We start from the raw sequence: 22,034 nt of genomic DNA, 5'->3' as shown, positions 1-22,034 counted from the left end.
TCATCAATTAACAACAGGAGGGGTCACAAACATAAGACCAGCTGTTAAATAAAGCTCTTCTGACCTTAGCTGGCATGTGGGTAATGCTGCCCATAATGGGCACAAGCAATTTTCACCCATTTATTAATTATATGTTTTCAATTTGAGTGTTTCCTATCCCCTAAACCTCCAGGGATGTACACCGTTTAATACTGGCCACTTCTTATTATGGGAAATACGAAAACGTCTTTTAAAACTACAACTCCCAGTAGAGACGTGCCATAGAACATGTTGCGAAACACAATAGCCAGCATCATGGCGCTGGCCAGCATGTGTAGTTCTGGGGACGGTGGGGGAGGGGGGGGCGGGGTGGACCCGTTCAAATCCAGTTTTGGACAGTCTGCCGTGGTTCCATTTCAAGTGCTGTTCGACGCTCGGCACACTCTCCAATCACAGAGCTTGAGGACTATCACGGGGTTTGTCAAGCGAAGCGGAGAGAATACTTACTTCCGGGTGTAATATTCTGTAAAGCAAATGAGCTGCTCCGACCCTCGGTCCTGACGGACTCCAACTTGTGTTTATTAATCAAACAAATAAATAAACACAAGGATAATTAATGTATGTGTTATTGTTGAGTAAATGGAGAATTGCACAGGGGAAAATAACGTATCTATGCCACAATCTTAGATGCGGATTTTGTTAAACTAATACATTTGCGCTGTGGACCAACACTATAAATTGACAGGGAAGGGGGTAGCAATAAAGATAACACCATTACACAGTTACACAACATAACAGAAATAATATCGATAGCAGCATACCTAGCAACCACCTTGGTGACAATGAAAACGTTGTATAGACAACATTTCCTGAAGTAATCTTCGTAATAACTAGCAAACTAAAGATCATGTGCATCCACTGCACACATAATCTGAAATAACAACTCATATTTCTCGCATCAAATGACATCAAAAGGCATTTTAATGGCCAAACTAACTTTAAAATATAGGCATTTTACACCGAGAATAAAACGAAGTTTGGCCATGTTTTTTTTTTCTGCAGGGAGAAATTTGAAGATCACGTGACATAGACGCCAGCCATTGGAAATGAAAGGAGAAAAAAAACGTAGGGATCTTACAATTTCAGAGGCGTTTTTGTAGAAATACTACATCCTACGTTGTGGACCAACGTAGTTATTACACGTTTTTTTGTGAGACTGGGTTGTCAGTTCAGGTCCCACTAAGATAAGTGCCAGGTGATGACATGAGGGCTGTGCGGGTGTGACACAGTTAGTTCTGAACCCCGTCGCTCCCAGCGAGCATGCTCCCTGCTGTGTGTTTTGTTATAGTCCAGAAGGGGCCGGGAGCCAAGAGGTGACACATAGCGGCAGTGAGGAGGGGGCAAAGCTGTAAATAACAGATGGAAAAAGATAGCAGAGATCCACATAGGAGAAGAAGGAGTAGATGCTCAGTGAAAGGTGTTCTCCAAAGAGTTTCTGTACTCCCCCATTTAGCAGTGGAGAGTGTTAGGAAGGGGAGCAGACAGTGTTGGCTACAGTAGTCCAGTCTGGAGGTGGGTGGAGACGAGTGGTAGCACGGAGATGGGGAGCATCCAGTAAGAAAGTCCTGACCGTCTGCGTTCCCCAGAAGACCGTGTTCCCCCAAAGTAAGCCACCTGGGCTGTGGGGGAAGAATCAAAAGAGATGTCAAGCAAAGTTAGCCAACGTCAGCGTCTTTATGGCTAAAAGAAGAGCGCATTCACAGGTGAGGGTTAGTCATGCAGGACAACAGAGAGGGGACCAGTCAGAGGAATGTTAGCACCTCTAAGCCTTTACGCAAAACTAAAGTAATTAAAGAAGCTTAAAGCATCTCATATACGGCAGTGCTTCCTTTGTTCTCCTGATCTTTGTTATCCTGCTGCCCTGCCTCACTCACCCACGCAGGATGACCCATCGTCATTGGGCTCAAAGCCCTGGTTGCATCTCCTCTTAGCGCGGCACTTATAGCTGCCATAGGTGTTGGTGCAGATGGGGCGGTCAGAGGGGCACACAGTAGGAAACTGGGTACACTCATCTTTATCTGAGGGAGGGGGAGGCGAGGGAAGGAAAGACACTTTTTGTCTAGTTTCAAACAAGGAAACATATTAGAGAGGTGAACAGATAGATATTTGCAGCTTACCTGTGCAGCGGCCGTTCTCATTCAGAGCAAACCCATGACCGCACTGTAAGACACAGACAGTCTAGTTAGAAACAAGAATGTTTCTGAATAAAAATACATTTAAGCCTGTTCCATGTAGATTAGGAGATTATATAGATGGGTGAAAAATCGAGGAAAACCCTGATAGAATGCAGTTAATCCTCCCTGAGACTTGGATAATCTATGCTAATGAACAAACTGTTTTTGCAAAGGCTCAACACCGTACTGAAACATTTTATGTAGGTTTTCCCTTTTAATCATCACACAACCATTGCATCTTTAAATTGTTGTGATGGCATATGTATGTTTGTTTGATTTGTAGTTAAATATGCAAAAAAAGACTTTGACTAAGATAATTTAATTAGGTGATAGAGCAGATAATGCACTTATCATAATGTGCTCCATTGATGCTGCTGTTCTTTGGCACATGTTTAATTTAACTGGCACACATAAGGTAACACACATATGTCTGAAGTCTTTGTGTTCCTTTAGGCCCTTTGGTGTCAGTGCTATTCTCAAATTACTTGTGTGACATTACCGATGGAAGGAGAAGGAACTAATCCATTTTGGATAACTATGAATAACTGCTTTACCTCTATTTCCACAGTAGGAGTGATTTCCTCCTCGTCTCTCGGATAGTGGATCTCCATCACTGTGTTGATGTCTGAAGGCTCCAGGGGTCGTGCTGATGAACGACCATCTGGCCAGTACACCTCCACATTGGTGGCAACATCCTTACCTGGTCAGACACACAACACACACAGAGAGGAACATCTAACTGTAGGTGCTTTAGTGATTCTTGAGAGCTCATAAAGCTTCCTCTTTCCTCTCTTTCTCACTGAAACAAACACAGTGAGAGACAGAGTGGCACCCTCCATTTACTATTGTAATCAGGCATAGAGAAACCCCTCTCCAGATGGCCTCTGCAGCCCTTAATTAAAGTGGCATTTATAATGTAAACAGATCTCGAGTTACCTTGCCAGACAGTGATTTACTCAGCACGTGTGCTGCCTGAGAGCCAAAGAATATTTCACCTGTTTTTCACCCAGCATGACACCCTCTATTCTAGTCGAGAGGAGTATATATCACATTTCTAGCAGTAGTGACACTTTTTGCACGTGGTGTGGAAAGTTTTCTCTTCTGTGAGTTATTTGGCATTAAAACTGAGTGCCTCCAGAGTTCATCCATGCTTGGACAGTCCTGATAAAGAACAGGTCCAGGAAGTAGCATTGGGCGAGCTACCAGGCCTGGATGACCACCAGCTGACATTTATACAGGGGCAGAAGAAGACCGGGAGCCAGTTCCTTACAACCAGGCCCGCTTCCAGCGGCAGCACCTGCTCCCCATCCCCTCAGCTCCCACCCACAGACAACTTGTTCCCCCATGGGTATCCAATCAGGCTAGAGGTATTCAAACAATGCTTTCCACATGGAGCTTTCATTTCCCTTCTCACTGAAACTCTGTAATGCTCATTCAGTCCATTTGTCTGTCTGCCTATCCCTTACGCGACTGTTGCAAAGAGAAGTGCTGAGGTTTAGTCAATTATTTGATCAATCTACAGAGACTTTAAATGGCGAACATTGGATGTTTCAAATAGATAATTTGCTGCTTTTTCACAGATGATTATTATTGTAAAATAAATATCACTGGGTTTAAGGCTTTGGGGTTTAACAACATGCATTTCTAAGATTTATTTTGCACGTTTAATCCCTGCAACAGTGTTATGTCATTTTATTGTTGACAATTAACAACTCACCAAGGCCAAAGTGGGCTACCGGCTCCATCTCACACAGGTACCCTGAGCCACCGTCGATAATCCGTGTGTGCGGGCCGCTCTTTTTAGTGTACAGCACCACCTTAGCTCCTCTGGCAAAAGCACCAAACTTGGTTCTGGGAATCACCCGCAGCCAGGCGTTAGTGAGCCCCTAAAACACAGACAGAATTGGAAAAAGGGCGGGTTTGGGTTGAGATTACGTTACGAGTGTTACCTTATTTTAAAGATGTGTCAGAAACACTCACCTGGTTGACTTTGTAGACAGAGAGAGGCTGAGCTGCACTTTCACCATGAGATATCAGCAGCTCCAGACGCCCATCACCATCAAAGTCTGTGGCTACAGCTCCTGTATTAAAACACAATGTTTCAAATGTATTTATTGTTTTATTAGGCGCATGAGGAAACCCAAGTGGAGCTCTGCTGCCACCTAGTGATGAGAGGTTGGAGTAGCAGATGGGATGATGGTCTTTGATGGATGATTGACAGCTGTCTGTTCTCCTTCACTCACCGGTTCCCCGTCCTTCAGGCTCTGCTGCCTCTCCAATATTCAGCTCTTCTATCTGGGGATCTCCATGCTCTCTCCTGCTCACCCTGTCAAACCAACAAAACATCAATTACCCATCAGAACACTGTGAAACACAAAGACCAGAGCCACTATAAATAATTAAGCAATGTTGTAAACAACCTTTGTTAGTTTTATCAATGTTATGGTATGTCTATTGGTTGCAAATGTATACTCCAACCCCACTATAGAGAAACGTTGCACTTTTCATTTCACTACATTTACTTGGTAACTACTCTACAGATTAAGATTGTACATACAATATAGTAAATTAGACGTTCACGAGCTACAACAATAAAATGTAGCTTACATTTTGATGCATCAGTGGTAACATCTAATAATGTAACAGATAATTATCCACCACTAATGGGTCATTTACTCTCGGATACCCAGCATAACATCCTCCCAAAACTAAAACAAAACACTACACACATACACAAGGGAAAAACATATTTACAGTTATTTTTAAGCATTATGATGGGCTTTTTTTAATTAAATACTTGTTGATTCCTATTTACTTAAATTAAATTAATGTAATTGTCATCTCGCCAAAGTGCTTTGGTCAAAGGTGTCTTGAAACATGAGGAGAACTACTGATGTTACTAATAATTGAATGCTAATGGGTCTGTGTTTCAATCCTATTGTGGGCAGATTAATATACTGGATGAGCTTGAGTTGAATGTCTTCAGAGAGACATTTGTTGGAAGAAAGCATGCATATAAGCTCTAGTGCCTCTAGCTTTTGTGACAAAGCATTTCTGTATCCACATTTCCTCAAGTTATCATTTCACTTCACTGTGCTTTAATGTGCTGATGCTGGATATTAAACCACTCAGCTCAGCTCAATATGGATTAGTTATAACCTATTGAATAAATTAGCCTGGGCACACCAGTGTGAGCTTATTTTCAGTGCCAGAGAGTTAAATGAGCTGATTCATCTTCACACTCTGACAGTGGTGAGATACAGGCTGTGGAGCAGTGACCTCTGTTGGACATCAGTGTGTCCTGAGTCAAATCCTCTCCAGTATCCTGGCCTGCAGGAATAATCAGGAAACCTCTGGGGCTTACACTGATTATTGATATTCAGAATGAATTGACCCACCAGCTCATGGCAAAATTCACCATGACGTCTGCATCCTGTTCAGACAAACATGCCATATCAGATTTGTCTTCAGACATGGGTTTATTCTACTATTAAGTCCAAACAATTGATATGTATCATATATTGTGTTTTGAGAGCTGAGCTCATTAATATTATCTAGAGAGGAAGCCTAACTCAAAAAGAGACCTTAAACTGTCTTAATGAAAGATTCATTCATGTGTGGAGCAGGAGGCGGGATGCCAGACTAGATAAGTATCCTTGGCTGGGAATTTAAAATTCTTCTCAGCTTCCAAGCCGGGTTTTAATATGGTGTATAAAGACACAAAAAAATGGTGTGTTGTTAACCCGTATGATCACATGCTATTATTTACTATAACACATGTGTTTGTGTGCATGTGTGTGGGTGTGTGTATGTATGTGCAACCCTGTCTGCTAAAAATAACGTTCCCACAGAACTAAACTGCATTCTCAATTACGTTTAGCTAGAAACGTATTTTCTCCCACGTTACGTTCGTTATGAACGTATCTCAAATACGTTTATTTTCTACATATCTTCTAGAAATATATTTTCTCCCACGTTACGTTTCTTATGAACGTATCTTAAATACGTTTATTTTCTACATATCTTCTAGAAATATATTTTCTCCCACGTTACGTTTCTTATGAACGTATCTTAAATACGTTTATTTTCTACATATCTTTGCCATTTATTGTTTTGATTATAATAATGATAATAGTCATTTATAAATATCATTTTAGAGCACACATTTGAAATCAGTAGGCGAGGCTGTAATTTCGCCAGCTGTTACTCTCATGAGCGAGGCCGAACATAATAGTTTTAACATGCCAAAAAGCTGCTGTGTCGTTTATTGCACCTCAAACATTAAAACAAATCCACAGTTACGTGTTTCTGTACTTCCTCTAAGAAGAAAGGACAGTAACAGAAGATCTCTGTGACGCCAGATGTGATGTTGTTAATGTGATATGATATCCAGTTTAGGAAGACACTACATACCCATAATCCCCAGCTATCGTTTGGGACTACAGTCCCGTTGACAAACCCCGTGATTAATCTTCAAGCTCTGGGATTGGATGTTGGAGTGGCAGTGTGCCAAGGTTACGCCGAGCGTCAAGCTCTTTGAAATGGAACGAAACCACGGCAGACTATTCAAAACTGGACTCGAACTCCCCCCGAGAACTACACATGCTGGCTATTGTGTTTCGCAACATGTTCTCTATGGCACGTCTCTACTGGGAATTGTAGTTTTAAAAGACGTTTTTGTTTTCCCCCAAATTAGAAGTTGACAGTATTAAACTGTGTATAGCCCTGGAGGTTTAGGCGATAGGAAACAAATTGGTGTGTACACATTTAAAACATGTAATTACTAAATGGGTGAAAATCTCTTGTATCCATAATGCGCAGCATTAATCTATACCCACATGACAGCTCATTGTTACTTTGTAATTCTACTCCACTACAATTCAGAGGTTAACCTGGTATTTTTACTCCACTACATTTATTTTAGTTACTTTGCAGATTCTGATTAATGACCCTTAAAGCAGACTTTAGTTACACCTGAGTAAAATTCAGGGAAAGGTGATTGTCAAGTGCCAACAATCAGGAGAGATATTTGATAGTTGGTGCTTGAGAAGACTAAACATGTATCTGCAGATCTCTATAAAGTATATTAATTACTCGTTATTCTCTACTAATAGTTAATTAAAAACTGTATATAATTGCTATTTTTCACATGCCTTTCAAGATTTCAAGATTTTCTAAGGTTTATTGACATATCATATACACAACTGCGGTGTAGTTATGCAATGAATGAAAAACTTGGGTCGCAGCTGAGGTTCCTCAACAGTGCATTACAAGACATCTATCAATATGTGTGTATACCTCTACCATTAAACTGTCAAATTCTGCACATTTCTTATACTATCTATATAATATCAGTTAAAATAAGTGCTTCAACATAGTTTTAGACGTTAAGTACTTTGTCAGGCTTAATATTTATCTGTAGATAGATACCCCCAAAGCTTTTTTCTTATTTGAAAGAATACCTTAACCTAAAGTATTCTTTAATGTGTTAATAAAGGTTAATTAGTTTGTCTGTTTTGCACATCCTCATATTAATATTTGTGTACATCCAGCACTAAACTGTTTTATTGTAGAGATCACTTACAGTATCTTCTTGATTTTTTATATTCTATATTTCTATCATTGACCTTCTACTTTCCCCCTGAAGTTATGTACTCTTAATATTTTTTTCATCAAATAACATTATTCAACAAAAATAATTCAATAACGTGCTTTAACCACTAGGCGGTGCACACAAGGTACACACAGCATACTAATAATAACTTTGTATTATTAGTGTAGGACACTTATGTATATAACATCTGAAGATGTGTAGTTTTATTCATGTTTTTACATAGTTTTACAGGATATATTGGATATTACTATTTCTCATGTTTTACTTCTACACATTAATATCTGATTTGTAAAACATCACAGACAGAAAGGCATATCCGTCATTTAATGGTAAGCTATTGAAATTGTGATTCCATAGATGTGTCTCCCATCACCCAAATCCCCTGACTATTCTCTCAACTCAGTATTTACATTCTTATATTCAAAGAAAATCAGGTTCTTGGGTAATCTGTTCAGTGGGTTTGTGGTGTGTTTCGCTCGAAATGTCCCTTATAGCTGTTTCCGGTGACTTTATTTACGGCTAAAAAGCATGCTAAAAAGCCCAAGATTATAGAATTAAACGAATAAATAAAAACAAGGATAATTGTGTGTTATTGTTGAGTAAATAACAGTATGTTATCTAGAAAAGAATAACAAATTAGAAGGAAAAAAAGATTTTCAAAAATACAGATTTCAGTATTTTGAGGCTCGAAGCCCCATTTCTTTTCCTCACAGACGGGAAAAAAAGTCTGACATTATACGATTTAAAATAAAAACAAATAAATAAAAAGATAAAACACTGGCATGTAATTTACGTTAGAATAAATAGGTCACTTTACAGCCCCGCCCACTTTTGGGGAAACCAACGCTGTCATTTGAATGGCGATCAAGCCTGAAGCCACAGAGATCTTCTGTTACTGTCCTTTCTTCTTAGAGGAAGTACAGAAACACGTAACTGTGGATTTGTTTTAATGTTTGAGGTGCAATAAACGACACAGCAGCTTTTTGGCATGTTAAAACTATTATGTTCTGCCTCGCTCATAGAGTAACAGCTGGCGAAATTACAGCCTCGCCTACTGATTTCAAATGTGTGCTCTAAAATGATATTTATAAATGACTATTATCATTATTATAAGCAAGACAATAAATGGAAATGATATGTAGAAAATAAACGTATTTAAGATACGTTCATAGGAAACGTAACGTGGGAGAAAATATGTTTCTATAAGATATGTAGAAAATAAACATATTTGAGATACGTTCATAACGAACGTAACTTGGGAGAAAATACGTTTCTTGCTAAACGTAATTGAGAATGCAGTTTAGTTCTGTGGGAACGTAATTTTTAGGAGACAGGGTGTGTGTGTGTGTGTGTGTGTGTGTGTGTGTGTGTGTGTGTGTGTGTGTGTGTGTGTGTGTGTGTGTGTGTGTGTGTGTGTGTGTGTGTGTGTGTGTGTGTGTGTGTGTGTTGTGTGTGTGTGTGTGTGTGTGTGTGTGTGTGTGTGTGTGTGTGTGTGTGTGTGTGTGTGTGTGTATCTTGTACATTTCAGTACCTAAAGAGCCTGTTGGCGGAGGGGCCCCTGTAGGCAATGTTATTGAAGAAGACCTCCATCTCGTTGTCGTTGTCGAAGTCAGCGGCCAGGACGGTGCGAACCGGTGACGGCATAGAAAACTTCTGGGATGCTATGTCCTGAGAATCACATTGTGCACCAGTGAGACACACACACACACACACACACACACACACACACACACACACACACACACACACACACACACACACACACACACACACACACACACACACACACACACAAACTATACTGCAGGTGTATTGATGACAAAATGTTTCTTCACAAAGCTGATCACATATTTGTGCATAGGCAGATTTGTGTCGGAGGTAAACTGGTTGGTTTCTTGTATATAATTCAGATGTTGTGTGTGTGCTATGTTAATCTGTTTGTCTGTATACAGCCAGTCTCCTTTTTTACATCAGCCTGATATTTTACTTGCTGATTTATGACTGTCTGCTCAAGGACCTCTCATTGATGTAGTGGTTCAGAATTGATTGACTGTTTTATCTTTTTTTAGTCTCACTGACACGATAAACAACTGCTTCATCTGGAAATCATCTAGGCTAAAAGGTCTGTCATGTGTCTGTTTTTTTTCTCAAGAACCTGTTGTAATTGTAATTATATCTTGCATCCAATGTATGTTCATCCCATCATGAGAACAGGTGATGCAAGCTATATCTGTCAATAACCTGAAGGTCACATGTTCAATCTCCATAACATGTCAATCATTAATCAGAATCCAGTCCTTGATTTAGAAGATAATCTGTCATCTGCTCACTCACTTGCTGAAAGTCACCATGATTTAAAGTCTCATTTAATTCCTAAAGTTGAGAACAAAGGACTTTTTTTATATACTCTTGCATCAGAAAGTAAACTGCACTTCTCCTCCCCAAAAAAATGTCTCCTCAGCAGAGGAGTTTTACACAAGAAAGTAACGGATATCTCTCCGCTTCAGTGACACGGTGATAAGTCGGGGAAGAGTTATAGAGCAGCCCTTCACTCCCTCTAGTATTTACTCCCTGTTTTAATTATAAGGCTCATAAAGTCGGAGGTGGGGAGGGCCCACAGTGACCTTCTGCTTCTCAGGTGAAGGAGAGGGGATGGCCGACTGAGGGCCACTAGGGAGGGAGGGACGGTTCTACATTTACTATATTACAATGGGGATGAATAGAGGTGCCATAAGGAAAGGGAGAAAGAACTCTCACTGTAAATGTGGAGCTCAGAAACATGGGATTTACAGGATAAGAGGGGACAAAGTTTGATAAAAAAAAACGATATAACTGGAGATTTCTTCCAAAAAGAATTTTATAAATAAAAAGATATTGTGAATAAAATCATTATTATTATTCGTTTTGATTATCCACTTAAAATATACATAGTTGAATACATTATTATACTGTTGAAATCGGTTAAAATTATTTTGCGTATAATTATTCCCTGCTTTTTTTATTTATTTGCACAATAAGTGAGAAATCAAACCTTTGAGAAGGGACCTTTTCCGTCTCTTTAAATACATAATATATACATGTGGGTGTATTTGCTCGCTTGTGAGTGTGTTAAACCTACTGAAAGGAAACCCTCAGCAAAAGATTTTAATTAAAGCACAAACAGGCCTAATCGGCACTTTCTACGACTCAGGCAAGCTGCTGTTTCAGCCCAATTTAATTAGCGGTTTACTGGAGTGATACAACAGCTTCATTATACATGCCAAAGGTCAACACGGCTAGTAGGAGTGTCAGCTCGGGGAAAAGGGGTCTTAAATATGTTGTGGGCTTGTGATTTAACAATCTTTGTTAAGGAAAACAACAGCTAGCTAATTTAATTGGTCTTCTGTGTGTAGGTGTGTGTAGGTGTGTGTAGGTGTGTGTAGGTGTGTGTAGGTGTGTGTGTGCGTGTGTCACTCTGATGGAATTGTCTCTGGGCTAAGCATCACACATTAACCCCTTAGTTAACCCCTATAAAGATGTCTGCTGTGACGTTTATCTCTGGTAAAAGATGCAGTCGCAGCTGCTGACAGATAGATCACCGAGCGCGAAACCTTCACAGATTTACACGCAGCAGAGCTTTTCTCTGTCTCTCATGCTATTACCATACAGGGTAACACACTGCTCTCCGTCTCACATCAGTTGTCTATACTCATTGATTGAGTAAATCACCATCCGTCCCATTTTAAATCCCACTCGATCCCAAAGGACAGCACTGACTCCTGCTAATTCACTAGCCATCCGTTAGCATTGATAACTCTCGTGATTCACAGAGTTAAGGTGAGACTTGCTGTCTTTGTGCAACTTGTTCATTAGACATTGATTCTGGAGGAAGAAGAAGAGAGAACTACAGCCTCACTCTGAAACTTTTCTACATAATTTACAGTGCTTGATATCCAAATGGGGGAATCACTCAACACAAAGGCTGTACATTATACATAAGTGCTGCTTACTCTGGAGTATCCAACACAATTTACTGTGAGAAGTTATCAATGCAACCGATTTCTACCAAGGAAATAGTCCCAACCAAAACAAATAGTCGACCACTATCTACATGGTTAGATTTCATGGGGTTTTTCACAACATACTGTGTGCATTTCTTAATTCATGTCAACTGATAACAAAGGCTTCCTTATGACATTGCTAGTGTAAGATTGTCCCTTTTAGCTTGATTAAAGCCAAAACTAAGACAATCATACCGACTCTACTTAGCAATTGGCCTGGCGTGCTGGCATGTTGAAAGTTATTAGAATTTGAACGTTTTCTATTATTTTTAACTCTTCATAAAACTACTGCGGTATCTTTTGTGTGTGTAAAATGAACTTTAAATTAGTTAATTCCATTTATTAAGTGTTGCCTCTCTCTGATTTCACCTACCTTCAAGTGTGTACATTTGGAACAGGTTGATGTACTTGTAACACATCAAGCCATGTTTGCATGAAACATATTCAGGCATTGAAAGCTGTTAAATACCCAATAAACACATTTGGTCTCACCTTGAACTTCTGTTTGCGGTTATTCAGCTGCATGTAAAGGCGATGAGGCCCGTTCCAGTTCCCGTAGACGATGTCTGTCTTGCCGTCACGGTTGAAGTCTGCCAGAGCAACCCCTCTGCCATGCTGCATGGGGTCCTCCACACCTACAGGTATTTGGCAATGCATCAAACAATCAAGCCTTTCTTTTGTATTGTTTTTGCAGGATATGTCTAGAATTAAGACGATCTGTTTAGTGTCTGCACAAGTTTCTCTTACCAGCCTGCTGTGCCACATCAGTAAATGTTCCATCTCCATTGTTCTTGAACAGGAAGTTGGGACCGTACTCGTTGTCACAAAACACATCGGACAGGGATTGACTGACAATGGGCCCCACCACAACACCTCGCCCCCCTGCACACACAGAGGCTCAACAGTAAGAAAATGAGTGAATCAAAAAGAGTGTGAGCGGACTTCTTCTTTTTACAGAAGAAATTAAGCAGGATAGGTAAGAAAACAGAGAGAAGCGAGGGAGAGGGATCAACACCATAACAAAACTGAACGGCGAGAGATCATTACTGCCTTTCCAGGCCATTTCCTCTAAGCAAGTCGGTTCTTTCTGCTGACACAGACACTGACTCTGATGGGCTACACACACACACACACACACACACACACACACACACACACACACACACACACACACACACACACACACACACACACACACACACACAAAACCACATCTAGCTCAAACCAATATAAAGACGAAACACAAGTCGAGAATCTTTTGTGTTAACCAAAAGCTAACAGTAATTTTCTTTTCGTGACTGTTTAATACACTCTCAATATCACCCCTGTATTTTTCAATGACATTCTATAAAGTGAAGTGTCTCATCTGAAACTAGCAGAGTCTAATTTTGGAGTTGTAAGGGCTTTGATTGCCCTTCCAGTATGCAGAGTCAGTGCTCTGCATCAAGACTTGCTTCTGATTTACTGGCCCGCTCCATCAGCCCAGACAAATATCACTCGCCCCCTATGGCCATAAACCACTAATGTCTCTCCAGAGATATGTAACCATTAGATATACAACTTCACTGCCTGTCCCTCCGCTCTGATTAACGGCAGTTTGATGACAAAGCCATCCACTGTACATCATTCACAGCGATTCTGGGCCGGCTCTCCCTGCCCCTCTGGTGGCTCGGATGACATCCTGCATGCTAAAAGATCCATTGAGGGTGAAGATTTATTCTGTTATGCTCAAATGCAAAGTCGTGTCCCATTTCCAAAATTTACTTGGACATCAGCGTCAAGGACTTTTCAATGGTTCAAACAAAGTGTTATGGAGGCAGCACTATTATCAAAGAAACAAATCATGGTAAAATCCTTCATTTTGGCATTTATTGTTCTCCTCTTCTATATCAAAACAGGTATCCATCACAGGGTTAAGTGAAGTGTTGATCCAGCTGAGGTGCAGTGATGAATTGTAGTCCTGCTCAATATTTCAAGGTCATCCATTCAGTTTTAAAGGCATTTGAATGGCAGTTAATGTCTTTATTTTTGCTTTTGCAGCAAGGCAGCTTAAAATAAAACAACACCAACAGATTCAATCTTTGAAACAATAGCAGACATTCAAATGGTAAATACATTGCACACAATAAAAAGACAACAAATGGCTGATGAAATAAAAACTGCAGCATATCACATACAGTGCTAGGCTTTGGTGAGGTGTGAAAGGCAGGTCACGGTATATGTATATATGGACATGGGAACAAATGAAACTTAATTATTCAGAAACATATATCCACTTTAAAGAGACAATGATTTAAAAGTGTAATGGTAGATCTGGCTGCTTAGGTTATCTTTCCTACAGGGAAAGCTGTTTCTCACCAGGGACTTTACTGGCCAACTAAATCACCTTATAAACCAATCAGTGGGAGGATCAGGAGTGATACTTGGCCCAAACTGTAAAAAAAATATCACCAGTAACTTCCTGTCAACCTCAAAAACATTTAATGCTGCAGAACATTCAGTCTCTGTTTCCCTTTATGGGATGCACAGTAAACCTTTGATCTTACTGACTGCACATAACACTCACTGTGCTGTAGTGACGTCCACATACTTTTACTCACACCTTCAAAAGTCTGGGGGAACTACGTCAGGCTGTGATATATGCCATATCTGGGCCCTTGAGCTGTTCTGATGTATGTGCGTATCGCCCTTCGCCTTTGCTTCCCTGTGACTTTGACTGGAGTAAACAGCTGACAGGGCCAACAGAGCCCACTAACACTCTCCTTCTTCTCTCACGCTTACACTCATCATGTTCTCTTTCATCTCTTGCTTGTTCTTTTTTTTACTCACATGGCACCTCTCCAGCTCTCTCGACTCCTGTCCTGCACTGAAGCCCTATATTTCAGAATCCATGGCTACGACAATGCTTTCCATGATATCTGTGTAAATCAGACTGAAGGCCCAGCACTGGATGAGGGTGCACACACACACACACACACACACACACACACACACACACACACACACACACACACACACACACACACATATCTACCAGTGAATTTGTTGACACCGGCCTCCTCTGCCACATTGGACAGGGCAATGATGCCCTGTGAAAGATCACTCGCTGCCTCGTCCATTTCAATGAGAGCATGAGGGCCCACGTTGCCACTGGCATAGTTGGCGATGTAGATGGCATAACGCCCTGAACCCTGGGTGGAAACAATAAATATGGTTACCATTTATTAATATACTTTACTTGTTTTTTTATATATATATACTCAACATAACGATGAACCAGAAATGTGTAGCTAAAGGTGAGTTGATAATCAATTGTATTGATGGCTATTTAAACAATTGAACATCACCATCTCTTTTCTGAAACTATTTATTGGTTTCTCCCGATAAATCCGATTTCAGTGTCGAAAAGTTTTATTATAAATCATTTTTTCACAGTAACAAGGACACTGTTTCTTTAAATACACATTGCTGCTTGTTTTATCAACTTCTTAGACTTGTCTTTGGTGCTCTAGCCTGTTAGTTGAATACATTTTGACAACATGTATTTATTATTTTCCTATCTTGGTGAATAAAATGCAGTTTCACCTTTTCCCAATGAAGCCTTTTCTTGCCTCTTTATCTTTCTTTACCCTGTTTCCTATCCTCTACACCAGGGGTCTCCAACACGTCGATCGCAAGCTACCGGTAGCTTGCAAGCCCTCAGTAAGTAACTCGCCAAGCAAATCCAAAATGTAAAAAATACACAAAAAAACAAAAGAAATGTAATTAAAAAGATCTACCCTTTGCATAAACGAAACCTCAATCATAGCGAACTCTATCTACTTACTACAACTCTATATCTATCTAACACCCCTCCTCCCCCCACCCCCTACCCCCCCACAATGAAGATCTGGCCCTTCCTACATCCAGGACATGGTTAAACTGTACACCCCAGCATGTGCACTCCGCTCTGCATCAGCCAAACAGCTCGCTGCACCCTCGCTGCGAGGGGGACCCAAGCTCCCAAAAACACGTGGGTTTGCTATCCTGGCTCCGAAATGGTGGAATGAGCTCCCCATTGACATCAGGACAGCAGATAGCTTACACACCTTCCGGCGCAGACTGAAAACTCATCTCTTTCGACGCCACTTCGAGCGATAGAATTATTAACAAAGCACTTATATACTAATAAAGGACTGGCTTATCTAAAGCCAGTTGAGTAGCACTTGAAATGTTTTTGCTCTATGAAACCTGATGTACTTATATGATTCTGTTTTCTTCAAGTTTGTATTTTGTTGGTCGAACGCACTTATTGTAAGCCGCTTTGGATAAAAACGTCGGCTAAATGCAATGTAATGTAATGTAATGAATATCGACCAATCACGTTCTTGCTTGATTTGCAGGACCAGTGTTGCAGTCGGGAAGAAAAGCAATGTGGAGCGGCACCTCACCCCTTCATAAGGAGTTTGACCGTGATTTTCCTTCTGGCAGAATCGACACAGCAAATCAGCCCCATTGAACACAGCCAGTCGTGCCAGCCTACATGTATACAGCACATGAGGGGCAGAGTTTTACTGTGTGTGTGTGTTGTAACTTGACGCACGCATATGCATGGCGTCATTTCCACTGGGGACAGGGGGGACATGTCCCCCCCACTTTTCGAAATCTCGTTTGTGTCCCCCCCACTTTACAAATATGTTTATTGTTATTTTTTAACGCAAACCGTCATCACCACGGAGGAGCACACAGCCTCTGTGATCAAGCGAGAGAGCTAGAGAGAGCACACCTTTATCTATTTAATATAGTTGTACAAAATTAAGTAAGAAATCATTCCAATGTTTACTATAGAACAGTAAAAAAAAAAAAAAAAAACAGTTTAAAAGGAGAGTGATTAGTAAAATATGCATAAATAAAAAGAAAGAATGCTAACTAGGTAACATAAGATAAGAATAAACAAGTTTAAATGATTTGTTATTGGTTGTGATCATATTCTAAAGATTTTGGATTATTGAAAAGTATACAGCTCCCTTTCATCTGAGTGTTGAGAGCTGTATCCATACATTCATTTTGTGCTCAAGGTGCACCAGATTGATGCATTTAACTTCAACATTTAAAAAGAAATCTTCCCAGGGGAGCATGCCCCCGGACCCCCCTAGAGGATGTGAGGTCCACCTCCAAATAAAGCAGGTTCAAATAATTAAATTGCATACATTTTCTTTTAGTAAACACTGAAAACGGGTCCCACAGACCCAAACAGCACACAAAGATTAAAGGTAAGCATACAATAATGTTAAAATGTGCTAAATATATACACTGTAAAAAACAAAAAAAGAGGAGTAAAAGCAGCTCATGACTTGTTTTATTTTTTTAAAGTAGCTCTCATCCTAAAAAAGGTTGGAGACCCCTGCTCTACACCCTTCCTCTCAGCCCCTCTCCCTGCTCCCTCCTTTGGAGATTAATTTCACACTCCATTATCAGTCAGAGTCCCTGCAGACACAAACTCACAGACGGAACCACACTAATAGACTACACTACACACTGGATTCCAATGAGCTTTCCCACCAGGGCTAACATATTTCAATCAATACAAACACATGCACATATGCATACACACACTATACACACAATTTCACCATTTGTGTTACCACTACTATATTTTTACAAGACAAGAAAAGTAAATGAGTCTAGTTGATGTAAATGTCATGAAGCGTTACACATAATGGCTTGCTGAGGTGGGAGGAGGGGTTGCAGCACACACACAAAATGAGAATGAACTACAATAAAAGACCTGAAGGCCACTGGCAGTTACTTAACAAACTTAAAAGTCAACGATTTTTCAATAAGTCTCTACCCAAGGCTAATTTCTGTCACTGGAATTGGCTTTGTGAATAGTGTGACATGCATGCCTGGAAAGCGCATGCTGGTGCGTGGAGGTGGAAGGGGTTTAATGCCCTTTAAATCAGTCTTTACAGCTATCGCTGAAAAGCCTGAAAGATCTACCACCACTAATGTAGTATTTTCATTTTTGTGTTTTTAAGTGCTTTTTATCAATTGTGTTTGAACTACTTTGGCTTTTACAATCCACCTATTTCTAAAACCTCCATTCAGCCTGTCAGTGCAAAGTGAGCCGATCCATCCGTTCAATGCAAGATACTTCAATATGTCACCTTCATCAGTTTGTATAAGACTAATGATGGGACTTCACTTTCAAGGAGACTGGGAAGGATGAAACAGCCGGATGACTAACTATCTCTCTTTTTTTTCTAAATGATAACACTTTATTCATGAGTAAACAAGAACAAACACATTAGCTACCTGGCAAACTAAACAGCATGCCTTGGTTTTGGCCTTCTGCCGTCATTCCAAATCTGGTTTTATAAAACTTGTTTAGCAATAGGAACATGTATTCTCTCTCGCCATCTGTCTGCTGGTACTAGCATGGAAGAAAACACATCAGGGTTTTGGCTTCCTCTAAAAGCATTATGCCATTAAATGCAGATATCTTTCCAATCGGTTTGGCAGCTGCACAACCTATCAGTGTTCAGTGAGATGGGACAGTGGTTAAAAAAAATCTATTGTAATCCCTACTGTCCTCTTCCAGCTATCACTTTCTTTATCCCTTCCCCTGATTAGAAGTGAGAACTCCATGCGTGTGTGTGAGATAAGAGACAAAGAGAAAGTATAAGCGTGTCAGAAAGAGAAAAAAAAGGGAGCAAAGGAGGTGGAAAGCGGCAAGAACACAATGGGAAAGGGTCTGAGAGAGAGAAAATGCTACAGGCAGAAAGCAGTAGTGTGCAGTCATCACTCCTCCCCTCGTACGATGTTCTATAAAACAAACGAGCCCTGGCTTCTGTAATTACACTGGTGCGATGGACAGAAGAGAGAAAATGGCACACCATTTCCCCAAATGAACTGTCATAGCACATGCTGAGAAGGGCGGCGTAGGCAGGGCATGAGTTATCACTGGTAAACAAACAGAAGCACCCATGCATGTACACAGAAGACACTATGGGGAGTTTGTATGTGTGTGTATCTGCATATGCTCTACTTTGTGTGTTTTTGTGTGTGTAATACCTTCCTGTCCACACAGGCCACTGAGCGCCCAGCCATACGGTTGGCCACATCTCTGTGTTCGTTGATGTCATCGTTCAGCAGATCCTCAAAGCGTCCATTGCGGAACTTAAACAGCTTGTCAGAATATGTTGCTCGACCTTGTTGCAGAAAGAAGTAGAGTTCATGAGAGTCAAAGATTGCTCAGAGAGTTAAGAGGTGTTATGAACTGAAGGACTTGTTCAGTCTGAAAGTGACCTCTTCAATTTTTACAAAAATCTGAGTATAGTTTTGGCAGTGTGCGCTCCGTAGCTCTCAGATTGATTAATAGCAGTACAAAGCTTATCTGTTAACTGATGAAGACTCAGATGAGATAAGCTGCATACTGATTCTCCTGCTTTGTCTCTGTTCAGGAGAAAAGGCACACCCTTGTGAAAGTGTATCCTTGTGTATAAAAAGCATGTACTGTACCAGAGAATGCGTTATTGGTGTTTAGCACATAAATCTCCTCCCGACCATCTCCATCGATGTCACACGCCGTCACTCCGATGGCGTTGCCTTGGCGGTCTCTCAGAGCGTAGAATGGGGAGCTACGGTTGTCGACAGCGATGTTGACAAGCCTTTTCTTCTGCTTGTCGTACTTTAGCACCAGGTTCGGGCCGTTGAAGCTGTCAACGGGCACCAGAGGCATGGCTGTTACAAGTTCATTACATGAGACTGTCAGCAGTAATTGTCACGCCTAAATCAAGGACTACCATTCTTATTTTCCCCTGGTATTTATTATAGTGAGTAATTGCATGTATGTTGCCTAAAATACCTAAAAACATGTTTATATTTCTTTATTTGTAAGATTTGCTTGCTCAAGAATATGCTTGTGCAGAAATGTGTTGAAAATTAGGGATTAGAAAATCCTTATACTGCATGTGTAACAATCGGTATTATTACAACTTGCAGGGCTAAAACCTGAATTTGATAACTAAATAACTGAGCTTCCAGTCGAAATTAAATTTGTTTAGATGTTTAGGTTTAAAAAACAACCTGTACTTTCTTCATCTATTGTATATATAATCCATCCATTGTGAAAAATAATAGTGTAGTATAGGGATGCATTTGTAACATTTCTTTAAGTGCTTTTAAGTGCTGAATAGCAGGGTCATATAAACTAAAACACTCTGTCCTAAGATTCTTTTATTCCCTAATGAAATTACATCCTCCATGACGTTTTATGATTCTTTCCTGCCCAAAAATACCTGCTGAATAGGGTGTCTTGCATAAATGACATTTATTAAACAGGGTCAATTTAGTCCATCTATATTCTGTTAAGCATTGGGAAATTCATTGCTGCTTCACTGAATAGTGGGAGGCTTGCCAAACTGTTCCCATCAATGGCACTCTGTCCAATCACATCTATTTCTATCAGCAGAGTGAGCCTTAGGGCCTACCATCTCTCGTCTTTCATACTTTGCCTTTGTCTTCAACCTTTAACTTGAACATGACAGTGTACTTTTCTTTTAGCCTCTGATTTGGAGTAAGTAAAAAAACTAACTTTGAGTAAGAACAATCTGTATTACACAACCGCCCCAGTCTTTCTCACCCAGCTACAAAAATCTCCAGGTCTCCGTCCCCGTCCACATCGGTGACGGCCACGCCATAGTTGAGCTGGGTGGGGTTGTTGTCATAGTCGGGAGGGAGGACGGTCTTGGTTATAGCTGAGAACATGGGCTCTGATCGCTGAGCCGAGGAGATGGAAGGCAGGAACAAAACCAGCCACAACAACATCCTCACCTGAAGGGGAAAAAACAGTGTTTGCAATAGAAAGGTAGAAGGGCATCCATCAGGCTGCTTAAAAAACCTCAGCCACTTATACTCAAATCTATACTTATTACTCAATGAGCAAAAGAGGAGAAATAATGTGTCTAAAATACAAGGTAGAACACCGCTGCTGTAGAAAAACAAACACCCGCATGACCATCACAATTCCTATGCAGGAAATTCACACACAACACTTTTCTTTTGAACTACTGCACACTGGGCAGATGAGGCAAATGAGAATAAAATACAAACTGTAAGGCATACACTTGCAAACTGCAACACATGCCCTTGTTGCCTAGTCTAGATCCATCGCGAGGCAAACATTGACGGATCATTGGCAGAGCTTGCTCCTGTACTCAGACATAAAGATGAAGATATACCACCGCAATCAGCAGTGTTCTGCAGGGTTAGATCTGAACAACCCATCACAGGCAGACGGGCTGAAGAATTACAGGACAGAAAATCCATACATGGAGCAGGGCATTAGCCAGAGGCCAAGTGAACATAGAGGAAACCAATATGACCTGATATAACAGACCTGAGGTGCTGTTTCCTCAGAGACAGTGACCAACGCTGCGTAAGAAGAGCTTTTTTGGGGATAAAAGGCTTTCTGATGTAAAGGTGTCCTTTTAGTGGTCAGAAGATAAAAGGTGAACATAGAGGAATCGATCCAATCGACCTCCGAAGTGCAGGTAGGTAGTAGTGGGCTTTCTGAAAACTGAAAAGAGAGAAGAAGAAACCGCACTGAGGGGAGAAAAGAAAGAGAAAGGTCACCTCATTAAGGCTTAAATAAAATGGTCATCATCAACAGCACTGCAAGACTAAACACACCCACACACATGCGCTGAATGGCGTTTACAAGCTGACAACTTGATTTGCTCTGCCTGTGGATTTATGGAGGCAGCCCTATTCATAGAGCTCATTCCATCTGTAATGTCATTGGGCCATTCCCATCTCTGCTTGCATACTGCTTCAGAGTCTCTCTTTTTTTCTCCAAGTGTCCAGGTGATGTATGGCTCTTTAACATCTCCCTCAACAATTCAATTTAAGATAAAAACCGCATTGCCGTTTGAGTTATACTCTCAAAGGCACGTCGGCAGGGAAAGGAAGCACCTTCGCTGACACCTGCAGAAATATGGCCCCGGCTAATGCTAGCTCTGCTGGCAGGCAGCACAGTGATAACGCTGGCTGGGGAGCTGGTAGCGATGTAGACTGTGGCTGTTAGCAACAAGGGTTAATTAACAACACCGGGAGCTCGAGATGAGGCAGTTTCTCCCCATTAGAGCAGGATGTAATGACAAATGGGCTAAACCAGTCCAGACTACA

At 40.8% G+C, this 22,034-nt stretch overlaps 2 protein-coding genes and 1 long non-coding RNA gene across 5 annotated transcripts in view; 2 read left to right on the top strand and 1 right to left on the bottom strand.

The window, feature by feature from the left end:
* Window positions 1-4,398, top strand: part of LOC117460122 (golgin subfamily A member 7B-like) — a 53,008-nt gene extending 48,610 nt beyond the window's left edge. The window contains exon 8 of one of the 3 annotated variants that reach the window (XR_011644538.1): window positions 4,340-4,398. The gene's annotated coding sequence lies outside the window, so the exon portion shown is untranslated. Of the gene's footprint in view, window positions 1-2,781; window positions 3,814-4,339 lie in introns of those variants that run through there. The other 2 variants (XR_004553601.1, XR_011644539.1) reach the window with 2 other exon arrangements.
* On the bottom strand, window positions 805-20,675 carry crtac1b (cartilage acidic protein 1b). Its single transcript, XM_034101368.2, has 14 exons — window positions 20,491-20,675; window positions 19,368-19,564; window positions 18,921-19,057; window positions 14,902-15,058; window positions 12,615-12,749; window positions 12,360-12,502; window positions 9,359-9,495; window positions 4,457-4,539; window positions 4,194-4,294; window positions 3,931-4,099; window positions 2,768-2,913; window positions 2,157-2,199; window positions 1,914-2,057; window positions 805-1,658 (listed from the first exon to the last, which is right to left on the bottom strand). The coding sequence occupies exons 1-14, from the start codon at window positions 20,673-20,675 to the stop codon at window positions 1,531-1,533; spliced, it is 1,905 nt and encodes a 634-aa protein (XP_033957259.1). The 3' UTR covers window positions 805-1,530.
* On the top strand, window positions 9,315-12,758 carry LOC117460123 (uncharacterized). The gene is made up of 4 exons (XR_004553603.2): window positions 9,315-9,517; window positions 9,897-9,949; window positions 12,387-12,508; window positions 12,667-12,758. It is a non-coding gene; the product is annotated as an uncharacterized lncRNA (long non-coding RNA).
* Window positions 20,676-22,034: the final 1,359 nt, after the last annotated feature.

This window comes from Pseudochaenichthys georgianus, chromosome 15 (genome assembly GCF_902827115.2).
Source record: "Pseudochaenichthys georgianus chromosome 15, fPseGeo1.2, whole genome shotgun sequence".
In the NCBI taxonomy this organism is placed as follows: domain Eukaryota; kingdom Metazoa; phylum Chordata; class Actinopteri; order Perciformes; family Channichthyidae; genus Pseudochaenichthys; species Pseudochaenichthys georgianus.
The sequence above is the reverse complement of the archived record's forward strand: the minus strand, read 5'-3'. Positions and strand labels throughout refer to the sequence as shown.